General features: G+C 36.8%; 2 protein-coding genes across 2 annotated transcripts; both read left to right on the top strand.

Moving 5' to 3' along the window:
- Nucleotides 1-2,113: 2,113 nt before the first annotated feature.
- LOC145626322 (protease Do-like 10, mitochondrial) lies at nt 2,114-8,677 on the top strand. The gene is made up of 8 exons (XM_081678751.1): nt 2,114-2,609; nt 3,170-3,415; nt 3,728-3,923; nt 4,555-4,814; nt 5,164-5,291; nt 5,706-5,909; nt 6,572-6,622; nt 8,141-8,677. Exons 1-8 carry the CDS (start codon nt 2,171-2,173, stop codon nt 8,378-8,380), a joined length of 1,764 nt encoding a protein of 587 aa, XP_081534877.1. The 5' UTR covers nt 2,114-2,170; the 3' UTR covers nt 8,381-8,677.
- Nucleotides 8,678-9,536: 859 nt separating this feature from the next.
- LOC145626321 (L-ascorbate oxidase homolog) lies at nt 9,537-12,015 on the top strand. Its single transcript, XM_081678750.1, has 4 exons — nt 9,537-9,790; nt 10,001-10,606; nt 10,836-11,348; nt 11,606-12,015. The coding sequence occupies exons 1-4, from the start codon at nt 9,537-9,539 to the stop codon at nt 11,904-11,906; spliced, it is 1,674 nt and encodes a 557-aa protein (XP_081534876.1). The 3' UTR covers nt 11,907-12,015.
- Nucleotides 12,016-12,975: the final 960 nt, after the last annotated feature.

The raw sequence follows: 12,975 nt of genomic DNA, 5'->3' as shown, positions 1-12,975 counted from the left end.
ATTGGGTTTTGTCTGCAACTTGTTTAAAAAAATATATATTTAAAAAATAGCATTGACTCATGTCAAATTTGCATGTAATTGGGTTGGTAGTGCCCCGGCTACTCGGCATGTTGATTGTGGGTTGTTTATTGTCGCATGTTCAAATGGATTCCTCGTGCCTATATATGGTTTATTGGCCAATTGTCATGTATATAGTGAGTTTGTTTTGATTGATTTCAGTTGATGTGTCTGTTGTGCCTTTCCAACATAAACAACAAAGGAAAGAATTATTTAACATGCTACACAATAACTTGTGGTGATGTGAACTTCCAAATTGAATCAAATACCCAAATTGGCCTGGTGTATTTGATCTTCGGCTTAATTGATTTGATTAGGGTTGCACAAGGAATGTTATGCATCTGCAATAACTAATATTTGACACAATTAACACATAGCAGCTTTAGCTGGATGAAGATAGGTCAATTAATTGTCAAGTTATCCTTTTAAATTTGGAAATGAATTTGTGGTGAATTAAGTTAGTCCGCTGTGATGATTTAGTTAGGTAAATAGGTTAAAAGTGTGACCTTAGACATATCTTTAAGGCAGACAACTTTATATTGGTTAATTTGAATGAAATTGAGTCCGAATTGTTTCTTGTGCAGGGTAGCCAAATCTATGCTATATTGTATCTCATGCACGGTGCGTGGCCAAATCTATGCTAAATAGGGCTTTTTTTTTTTTTTTTTAGCTTTTATGTTTTTTTACTCATTTAGGGAAATCAATGTGATGGATTCGAGGCTAAGTTAATTTAAAACCTTAAGCTACATTCCACGTGTATTTTGCTATAAGTATGATCATAGGACAATATTATAGATATGCATTAATTAATTAATAAAAACATACTCTATTATTCTAAAACGAGTATTATCTATCAATAAAGTGGTACTACATATTATTTCCTTACTTGTATCGCGGTTAATTTAATTATAGCCATGTTAAAATTTATTAAAATTTGTCAAGTGGTCCGTTTCAGATTACAAACATCAAACACCAATATTAAGCACACACGCGCATCATCAAACTCATTGACGTATCTGTACACAATCCAATAGAGAATTCAAGCACACACGCGCATCATCAAACTCATTGACATATCTGTACACAATCCAATAGAGAATTCAATTACGTTACATTCAACTATCATATAGAAATCAACTCATTGGGCGTGCAAAAATAATCATCAACTACCAACATAAACTAGCCAAATAGTTAACGCCTTTGAAAGTAATTTAGCAATTACAATTATCCAGATAATTCGTCAAGTCATTTTAACATCATAACCACATAAAGGTGGATGAAATTTCCATCTAACTAAATTGTTGCATTATAAGGTTGATTTCACCTATTAGGCGGACATATATATGTTGGATTGCAATTTGTTCAGGGTTTTCAACTTTTCAAGACATGACCTCCACTTTGATTTTTGGGTTTAATTTGCAAGATTCGAGGTGGCCTAGGTATCACTTGTGTGCGCGTTTTGATCTTCATTAGGGAGAGTCAACACATGTGAAAAGATATTAGGTTGTAAAAGTCATGTAACTAGAGTAAGAATGAACGATTATCTCCAACAAGGTCTCTTTTGCTATGTAAGAGTCATTAAGCCAATCCTCAAGTCCACAATATAGGGTGTGTTCGGCGCTAGCTTTTGAGTAGCTTTTAGTGGTTTGACCAAGTCAAACCACTACTCAACAAAAAATGTGAGTGTTTGGCAAAATAATGGTTCAAGTAGCTTTTAGTGGTAGAGGTAACTTTTATTAAAAGCTAGGATTATTAGCTTTTGAAATTAGAGGTAGCTTTTGAAAATTTAATGTATAGTTTTAAAAATAAAATATTGATTCTTAAATGTAACAGCTAGTCAACTACTACTTTACCGAACAATCATACCTAAATTATCTTTTCTCACAGCTAACAGCTTGTTGACAGCTAACAGCTACATACACAGCTCACAGCTACCTCCACAGCTATATTTTGCCGAATATGCCCATAGTGTCCAAACTCCAAAACCCTTCTACCACATATGGGTGGCTAGCCTAGCGCACTTGACCATCTGTTCACACAGCAACAGGCTAACCCCTTAAACCCTGCTAAAAACCCCAAATCATCCGCAAAACACCATAGTCGGAGGAGAGCGATGCAAGGCCATAACCTCCGCCGAGCAGTCCACACTCTAACGTCTTCACTCTCTCTCCTCCACTCTCTTCGCCGTCGACCCCTTCTTTCTCTCTCCTCTTTCTCCATTCACAAACCTTACTCATTTTCCTCTTCTTCTAACCCCACTTCATTTATCAAAGATAATTGCTTAAATTTCCCCAAATATGTTGTTACTGGGGCAATTAATAATACCCATGTTCCCAATTTGTGCAAAAATGATGTGAATAATGATCAATTGGATGATCATGAAGTGGGGTTTGAAGAAGAAGAAGTTTCTGGGCATAAATTGACGGAGACGGATGTTTATGCTGCAGTTGAATTAGCTCTTGATTCCGTGATTAAGATTTTTACTGTTGCTAGTAGTCCTAATTATTTTCTTCCTTGGCAAAATAAATTGCAGCGCGAAACTATGGGTTCTGGTAAATTCACCCCCTTTTTCATCGAATTGTTATTCCATTTTATGTTTATTAATTCATTTTTGTTAAATAATTGTGGGTTTCAATTATTTTCATGTTTGAATTTGGTAACTGTTATGAACTTATGATTGTTAATAGCAGTTTGGGCTGTAGTATTTTGATAAATCTGTTGGAGCTTAATAGGGAAGAAATTTTGTAATTGAAAGTATTGGAACAGTAATGTGATCACTATGCATTTATGAAATATTTAACCTGATCGAAAGACGACATATTAACTCATAGTTTTGCTGGGTTATGGAGAGGAAAGGGTGGGAGAGAGTGTTGAGTCTGTTGGTAGTGACTAGTGAGAAGTAAAATGGGAAAAATTAGAGAGTTGTGGAAGTAAAATAGATGATCAATTGCGTTCAATGCACGTTTCAAACTTATTGTTCCACTGATGGAATGTTATCGAGGTTTTGGGGAAGTATTACATTAAACTTAATTTGATTGCTTAACTGCTATATATTTTAAATTCAGTCATATATGAAGAAATAAACTTTGTTGATGATATTGCTTTTTTGAAGGGTTTGTGATTTCTGGAAAAAAGATCCTGACTAATGCTCACGTGGTGGCGGATCACACGTTTGTGCTCGTTAGGAAGCATGGATGTCCTACTAAGTATAGAGCAGAAGTATTGGCAGTTGGACATGAATGTGATTTGGCTGTCCTAGTTGTTGAAAATGAAGAGTTTTGGCAGGGTGTAAACCATTTAGAACTTGGAGAGATTCCGTTTTTGCAAGAAGCTGTTGCTGTTGTTGGATATCCCCAAGGTAATGCTACATGGTAAATCTGTTTGGATTTTCATATTATGAAGTATTGTAGTAGATAGATGTCTGTTGCATACTTCAATCTCATCGAATACATATAAATTGTGTCTTCCACACACAAGTCACAAAATATTAGTGCACGTGCAATCTATGGTCTGGGATGAAGACTTGGACTTTTCTTGTTTATTTACAACCGTTAAGGCTTACAAGCAATGAGGAGAACTGAGCTATAGCCTGCATACATGTTGAATTTTTAAATGATTTATTATATTGGCTTGACCTAGGCAGCTGATAGCATTTTATACTCATCTACAGGAGGTGATAATATATCTGTAACAAAAGGTGTTGTTTCCAGAGTTGAGCCAACGCAATATGTTCATGGAGCTACTCAACTCTTGGCAATACAAATTGATGCAGCAATTAATCCGGGTAATAGTGGAGGCCCGGCAATCATGGGAGATAAAGTTGCTGGAGTAGCTTTCCAGAACCTTTCAGGTGCAGAAAATATCGGGTGAGTATGCTGTGTGATTTCAATACGTATCTAGCTCTTGGACAAAGAAAATCACTTCAGCTAGGTGAGAGTGCTGATGTGGGAAATTGTTCTTTCTTTTGCCCCTTGCCTAGCACTTGTTAGTAACTCTGTTCTTACTTAAGTACTGCTTCAGCAAATCAATTTATTGACAAGTTGAATTATTCTACTATAATTTTCAATGGTTAAATATACGTAGTTACTAAGTTTTGTTTTACTTATTATATAGATAGAGGTAATGTAGCTGATTGGGCTTATATAATTAGTTCTTGTTCATGACACACACATGTAAGTAGATGGGTTACAAAGTGAAAACTTTCTTTCGGCTTCATCCGTACACAAATATCCACACTATTATTAATGCATGATTTTACAGTCATAGCCTTCATACGTGTCATAAACAAGTGGGGTTCTGATGGTATCTTGGGTAGCTTAAAATACAATCTTCTAATATTTTGAGAATGCTATAACTCTTCCAGAGCATTTCGTATATGTGACTATTACTGAATGGATAGAGTAGTATCCCAACCAAATCATATATAATGAAAGCACATAGATAATGTAAGCATCTCCTATGTTGTTCTTTTACTTATATGTGCATAATCTGTTGCAGTTACATAATTCCCGTGCCTGTGATAAAGCATTTTATAGCTGGTATCGAAGAACGTGGTAAGTATGTGGGATTCTGTTCTTTAGGTTTGTCATGCCAAGCAATGGAAAATCAGCAGCTCCGAGAGCACTTTGGGATGGACAATGGAATGACTGGGGTGCTTGTGAGTAAAATTAACCCAATATCGGAAGCTCACAAGATTTTGAAGAGAGATGATGTTATTCTTGCGTTTGATGGTGTGGCTATTGCCAATGATGGGACAGGTACTTGTTCTCTGCAACTTTGTGATATTGTAAATCAAGAAAGCTTGTGCTTTGACTATTTATGTGTGATAGCCAGCAAAGAACTTTTGTATAAGGGATTCCCATAAAAGTAGCGAAGTATTATATATTATTTTTTTCACTTATATTGGTGAATGAGATATCAATTTGTTTCAGCATGTTGTGTAATTACGAGTGAAAAGGAAGGTGTGTATATAACTTCTTCTTGCCTGTTTCCTATTAACAAGTCTTTTGAAAACTTTATTATTTTCTTTTGCGCTGGCATAGTGGCATGTAGAGTGCTTGCTGTTTTTCCTTTTCTGATATCCTGAAGTGATTACTACAATGGTAGTTCCTTTCAGGAATCGAGAGCGAATAACTTTTGATCATCTGGTCTCCATGAAGAAACCAAATGAGAAAGCTGAGCTGAAGGTGTTAAGGGACGGCAAAGAGTGCAACTTTTTGATAAATGTTCATCCTGTAAGTCAGAACCTTTTTTGTATTTTAACTTTTTTTTTTTTATGATATGCTCTTAATATATGAATGACGGCAATGACCACACCTATGAAGAGCAGAACCTCACACAAATTCATGCAATTGTATACATGCACACTTGAACTCAAAGGGGATAGATCAGTCACTACTAGATACTTATGATCTAGTTGGGTTGCTTTAATGACCTAAAAAAAATATTATGATGGAGCAGGCCCTTAACCTCATGAACCCAAAGAATGCCATATACCTTTATTTAGAGAACTAGTGATTGGGTTGTGGTTTTGGTATTGTGCCTCTGGTGTTGTTGTGAACTTGTTTGCATTTATACGTTTTTTTGCATTTATCATGGCAACAATTCTCTACAGATGATATTTACATTGGCTTAAAATTCTCTTGCAGTTGCAACCATTGGTTCCTGTCCATCAATTTGATAAGCTGCCTAGTTACTACATATTTGCTGGTCTTCTTTTCATCCCTCTGTCCCAGCCATACCTCCATGAGTATGGAGAAGAATGGTATAATGCCTCTCCACGTAGATTGTGTGAACGTGCACTCAGAGAACAACCCAAGAAGGCTGGTGAACAGCTAGTCATATTATCGCAGGTATCTTTTTACAAGAGACAAATTTCATATGTAAGCATTAAACTGTTTTTGAATGCGTCAGTGAGCCCTTCTTGGATACACTACAGTTTTTTTTATTCATCTCTGCATTCCTCCCCCTTTCTTCTGTCTTCCAGCAAGATCTTTTTGAAGTTTGGTGGGTTTAGGCCTAATTATATCTATTACCTGAATATACATCGGCAGATTGCACTACTGCAAAATCCACCATTTACCTAGTATTGTTTGAAGGCAAAATTCAATATTCTAGGTAAGTGAGATTGAGAATCGGTGAGGAAACTGTGTATCTGACCTTGAAGATAAACTTGTGATAGCTTTTCTGAAGAAATTATCTAGCTTTTTTAGTGGTATTTAGAAGAGACTGCTGGTATCGCATGCCCTTTGTTCTTGCTGTATCTCATCTTTCAGTCATTGCAAAATCTAGCTTTCTGACAAGTTGACCATTCAAATCTTTCTGGTTATATCATAGTAAATCAAAGGAAACCAAACTAAAACACAATTGGCCAAGCTTTCACAAAACTGTGAGCTACCCAACCCACTCTTTTCCTTGTGCCCCCCTCTTTTGTATCTACATTGGTTTCTGCTGTAAATTTACTACTTTGAGTAACTATTATTTAATGGTTTGCTGCTGATACCTTCTATTTCAGGTTCTGATGGATGATATTAATGCAGGATATGAGCGTCTTGCAGAATTGCAGGTACTTTGAGAAACTTTTTATGAAAAGATTTATCTTATATTTGATGCTTCTAGCCCGCAATTTCCAAAATGATTGTGAACTTTCTCTGACATGATGTTAGTGATTTCTCGTTGCAAATACTCTAATACTGTCTTCGTTCCAGATTAAGTGGGAATTCTGACTAGAAATTTATCACTCTATTAGCTACTCCATGACATGGGAGTTGCATTCTGTAGTCCTTATAAAGTTGACATCATTGAAGTCAGCTAAAAGGAGTTAAGGCTAGTATTAGACGACTGAAGACCATGTATATACATTTCACTTCACATTAGTGACCTACTAGATGTACTTCAGATATTGCCTTGTGCGACCCCCAAGGTTTCGATTGGCCATTAAGGGGCATTCATTCTTGGAACTTTATAGACCTATTGATAGGCTTCGTATCCAACCAACTTATATGACATTAGAGGACACCCAACACACTCACTTCAATTATGGAAAAAATTCCAAAACTGCCCGAAAGCGTGGACGTGGATTATATTCTTTAATTTTGGACGATTTTTGGCCTTTTTTTGACCCGGAGAGGAAACAGGTTGGGGTGCTTCTCACAGACCCCAAGACCCTTCCCCCCCCCCCCCCCCCCCCCCAGTGTACCTTATGCTCCCTTTATTTGCTAAAGGCCACGACAGAACTTTATATGACTTAGTAGTGGTCATATATGGTTTCCAACAATATAATATGACCCCAATATCCATCCCATACAATCTTGACATTTTTCGACATCGGGTCCCAAAACCTCTAAATTTGTCCCAAAACCTTCAATTTTGGACAATTTTAGATTTTTCCGGACTCGGAAAGAAAAATGGTTGAGGTTCTTTTCATAGATCCCCCGACATTCTAGGAGGCCATTAGGGTGGTTGAAGTTATCCACTTTGCCTTTAAACCGTCACTTTAGCCTTTTTCATACGCGCCTCCTTTAATTAACTAAAGGCTACCACGACTTTTATGTGGCCAATTACTAGGCATATATGGTTTCAAACAACATTATATGACTATGGGATGCGTTCGCTACAATCCCGAGATTTTTCAAGACCGGGTCTTGAACCTCCAAAATTGGTCCAAAAGCGTTAATTAGTCTTTAGTTTTGAACAATTTTAGACCTTTTTTTGGATCTTGAAATGAAACAAGCGAGGGTATTTCCCATGGACCTCACAAGTCACAACACCCCAGTTTTTAGCTGATGTCTTTTGACTGATATCACATATGCTTAGATCTACTTTAGTTCAGCTTCAACTTTTGTGGGGATATTGAAATGAAGAAGGCAGGGAGAAATAAACTTGTTGAATGCTTGGGCATTATTTTTTCCTTCTGTTGACCATAAACAAAGATTAGTTTTACAGGCTAAAAGAACATAGCCTTCTTCCCAAACTATGTTTTTCTTAGTTGATTGCTCTTTTGTTCTTGTACATGCTACGGTGTACATGCAATACCTTTGATTCCTCTCCGTTTCAGTGTCTGACAAAGATGTATGTTGAGCAGGTGAAAAAAGTAAACGGAGTGGAGATTGATAATCTAAAACACTTATGCCAGCTTGTAGAGGAGTGCAAAGAAAAGAACTTGAGGATTGATTTGGATGATGATAGAGTTATTGTATTGGACTACCATAAAGCTAAGCTTGCAACTTCTCGCATTTTGAAGCGACATAGGATCCCTTTTGCTGCATCTAGTGATCTCGTTGAGAGTGAAGAGGAAGAAAATGTTGCTACATCTCAGAACTGATATGTTCTTCCCAGTTTTGGCCTATAGGTTTTTGTAGTTCTATGTAATTCAAGAACGCGATAATTCAAATTATTGTACCAATGATATTCATCCTTTCCTAATGAGCTAATGGTGAGGGAACATGCAGAAATATTGGTGAAGCGCCTTGTATCCTAAGGTGCTTAATCAAATATTTGAGGCTGTCAAGGTAATTTGTCTTACGCTTACCTGTATACTACCATACAGAGTACTGTTCTGTTAAGCTTATAGCTTCATTTTTGGCCGAACAGTGAAATTAATATTTCGTGCTTCCTTTGTTTCTTAATACACGCAACAAGTTGACTTTATTATACATTCATTAAAAGTCAACTTATAACAGGGGAAATTATAAGCAGGGGAAAATGCAAACATTAGCAAGTATTTTTTTAAAGTTCCACTATGACTTGAAACCTTATAGTAGATAGTTAGATACCAATAATCCGAAAAATAAAAACATTAAATTTAATCGAATCATTATTAAATTTATACATCAATATATATATAATATTGCACAGTACATTTTTTGCTATGTTCTTGTATATTGTATACTATGTTATTCGTATTTCGTATACATATATGCTTTATTTAAGATGATTTATTTTATAATAATCCGTAATTTATATTTTAGAAGTGCAGTGGGAGATTGTTGTTGACCATGTCAATTCAAGGTAGTTTGAAATTCCACAACCAAATTACCATAATTGCACATAAAATACAGTACTAAATATAGATCAACAAAAAATTGTCAATCTACCATTTAAAGACAAAAGAAATTGAGAGGCTTTAGGACAATACAACCGCAAAATTAGAAAAAGGAAAAAAAGAGAAAAAAAAGAACAAATGTACTAATCTTAGATTGTTAACCATACTTAGAACTTTGATGATGAGAAAATCCAAAATTAGGAAGAATTTGGAAGGCTACCCTTATTATTAGGATTATCTCCATCTTCAATACCTTTAGTATAAAGAAGGTTAATGGCGATATTGAAGCTTGAGCTAACAAGCCTCGAGCAGGCTAATCCTCTTAAACAACATACTAAGCATTATAAAGAAGAAATTTTCATTTCAAAGAATATAATTTAAGGGAGGCCTTAAGATTAATTTATCTTGTTAGCTCTGTAATATATATTTGTACAATATGGGAAAGAGTATAACCGCCTTGTCTTTGTTACCATGGCTACTATCCATTGTTGTGATGATCGTTCGAGCTGAGGATCCTTACCTGTTCTTCGATTGGAAGGTTACCTATGGTACTCGTTCTCCCCTCGGAGTTCCTCAACAGGTTGTTCTCATTAATGGAGAATTCCCCGGTCCTAACCTTAACACAACCACCAATAACAACATCGTTGTCAATGTGTTCAACCACCTCGATGAGCCTCTCCTATTCCACTGGTTTGTATAGTCTTGTTGCTCATTTGGTTTGCACAATTCACATTATTTTTCCTAAGGCCATATTCACCTCTGCCTATGCAAATACCGCGAATTAATGATACAAGAATGAATGATACCATTACATCTATATATAAGATCCAAATTGAAAATTTTACAAAAAATATATATATTTTTTGACTTGTTTTTCATCTTGTTAAATTTTTTTGGTAGGAGTGGTATTCAACAGAGGAAGAACTCATGGCAAGACGGTACACCCGGAACAATGTGCCCGATTCTACCGGGGACAAACTACACGTACCGGTTCCAGGTTAAGGATCAAATTGGAAGCTACTTCTACTTCCCAACAACCGGCTTCTTAAGGGCAGCAGGAGGATTTGGTGGGCTAAGAGTGAACAGCCGTCTGTTGATTCCTGTCCCATTTGCTGATCCCGAGGATGACTACACCGTCCTTGTAGGAGACTGGTACCAGGACAGCCACACCGCGCTGAGGAAACGCCTTGACAGTGGCAAGTCTCTTGCTAGGCCTGATGGTGTGTTGATGAATGGTAGGCAAGGCAAGGTAGGTGATGCTAAGGAGGAGCCTCTCTTTACCATGAAGCCCGGGAAGACGTATAGGTACCGAATTTGCAATGTTGGAATGAAGAATTCTATCAACTTTAGGTTCCAAGGTCACAACATGAAGCTTGTCGAGGTTGAAGGGTCTCACACTGCGCAAAATGACTACGATTCCCTCGATATCCACCTTGGACAGTGTTACTCTGTGCTTGTCACTGCTGATAAAGATCCTAAGGACTACTACATGATTGCATCCACCAGGTTCGACTTTATAATTTATAACCAACTAACAACTTAGACATTTAACACAGTGTACAATTAAAGTTTCAAACCATTTAAGGGATGCGATGACAGAAAAGTAAAGGCATTGCAACCTTACAATATCTAGCTTGACTCTTAATGTCTCGGTCATTTCAATTTTGGGCCAAGCACTCGAAGTTGTTATAAAATGTGACATGCTAACATTGTTACGTGACCTTAATTTTTGTAGGTTCACCAAGTACCACCTTCAAGCAACAGGCATTGTGCGTTACGAAGGTGGAAAGGGTGCACCTTCAACGGCCCTTCCCGAGGCACCCGTGGGCTGGGCCTGGTCCTTGAACCAGTTCCGATCCTTGAGATGGAACTTGACCGCTAGTGCAGCCAGACCTAACCCACAAGGGTCTTACCACTATGGCCAAATCAACATCACTAGAACCATCAAGTTGGCTACCACTGCTGGCACCGTTGATGGAAAGCTTCGCTATGCCATCAACGGACACTCCCACACTGACGCCGACACCCCATTGAAGCTCCTCGAGTACTACCAAGTCGCGAACAAGGAGTTCAAATACGATGTCATCAAGGACGAGCCACCATCCAACATCGATTCCTTGGAGAAGTTCACCACAGGGCCTAATGTACTAAACGCCACCTTTAGGAACTTTGTCGAGATCATTTTCGAAAACCACGAAAAGAGCATCCAGGCCTTCCACTTGGACGGCTACTCCTTTTTCCCTGTCGCGTAAGTACACATACATACATATACACACATATATATCGACCACAATAATTCGTACACTAAGAAATAAAGCCTAACACATATATTTGTAGTCATACATGTTACATACTAACCTTCTAACAACGAACAATTTTAATAAAGCCTAATAACAATATTAGTACACTCTAGGAAAGCCTAGTAATATCTTTGTTGTCATACATGTTATATTATGCTAACAACAATCGTAACATACTATTTTGTAACAAAATGTACAAAAACAGGATTGAAGTAGGCGAATGGACCCCGGAGAAAAGAAAGAACTACAACCTCCTAGACGCGGTGAGCAGGTACACGGTCCAAGTGTACCCCAAGTCATGGGCAGCAATCATGCTAACATTCGACAATGCCGGTATGTGGCAGCTAAGGAACGAGTCCCCGGAGAGGGCATACTTGGGGCAGCAGATGTACGTGAGTGTTTTGTCCCCGGAACGATCGCTAAGGGACGAATACAACCTCCCGGACAACTCCTTATTATGTGGTGTTGTCAAGAACTTGCCAAAGCCTCCACCTTACAGCATCTAAGTTGAAAATTTAATAATTCGAATCGTACACAAAAATAGCAATTTTTTTTCCTACAATTTTTTTTTTTCTTAAGAATTTGTTATGGGGTTTAAAATTTTTTCATGGAAGAATTTGTCATTATTAAGATTTTAGTAGAGAAAATTGAAAAAGGAGGTGTCATTATTGAATGGCATCAACTGAGTGAGGCATTCTGTTGTATCTGTATTAGTCTTGGAGTTATTATAACATTGTATCCAAGCAATTTTTTATTTCAATGCCAAAAACACAAAAAAAATTTGTTCAATATTTTTATCTTCCATGAATAAATGCTAAACTTTTGCAATAATTTGTGATATATATATATATATATATATATATATATATATATATATATATATAAATATATATAATTTTTATTTTCTATTGATTAGAAATGATCATGGATGTATAAAGTACTCAATTAGTCATCATAGCAATATAATGCTATTTTATTTAATAAAAAAAGTATATCACAAAAACAAGAATCAATTATCATAAAAATCAACACATGTATATTATAACTTTTTTAATAAGAAGTTTTTATTGGCCCTTTCGTTTCACTCTTTATACTCTCATTAGTTTCTTTAATTTGTTGAGTTTCTAAAAGAAAAAAGGCTTCTTATTAAAAAAAAAAAAAGGGAAATTCTCTTTGGTGAAATCCAACTTTCTCATTTTCTAAGTGGTAAACATTCTTAAATTTTATTATCAATGGTAAACTTAACTTTTTGATTACCATTGATAAGTGTTATTTCCTTAACTATAGTTAGTTTTTTATTTTTAAAATTATATTAAAATTAAAAAAAAAAATAATAAAAAAAAACACCAACCCCTTCCCTAACCCACAGCCCATCCCCCTCCCCCAACCCAGCCACCTCCCGGTGGTTGGAAACCGACGAATCTCTCCGACACCACCCTCACCCTGTCGGAATCGGCCCCCCTCCCCTGACCCCCACCCCAATTCGACCACCCATTCCCTTCTCCTCCCCATTTCTGGCCTTCCCCTCCCCTTTCCTCCCCGAATTCAACAACCACAAACCCCATCACCATTGAA

This window comes from Chenopodium album, chromosome 4, assembly GCF_948465745.1.
Source record: "Chenopodium album chromosome 4, dcCheAlbu1.1, whole genome shotgun sequence".
Taxonomy (NCBI): domain Eukaryota; kingdom Viridiplantae; phylum Streptophyta; class Magnoliopsida; order Caryophyllales; family Amaranthaceae; genus Chenopodium; species Chenopodium album.
The sequence above is the reverse complement of the archived record's forward strand: the minus strand, read 5'-3'. Positions and strand labels throughout refer to the sequence as shown.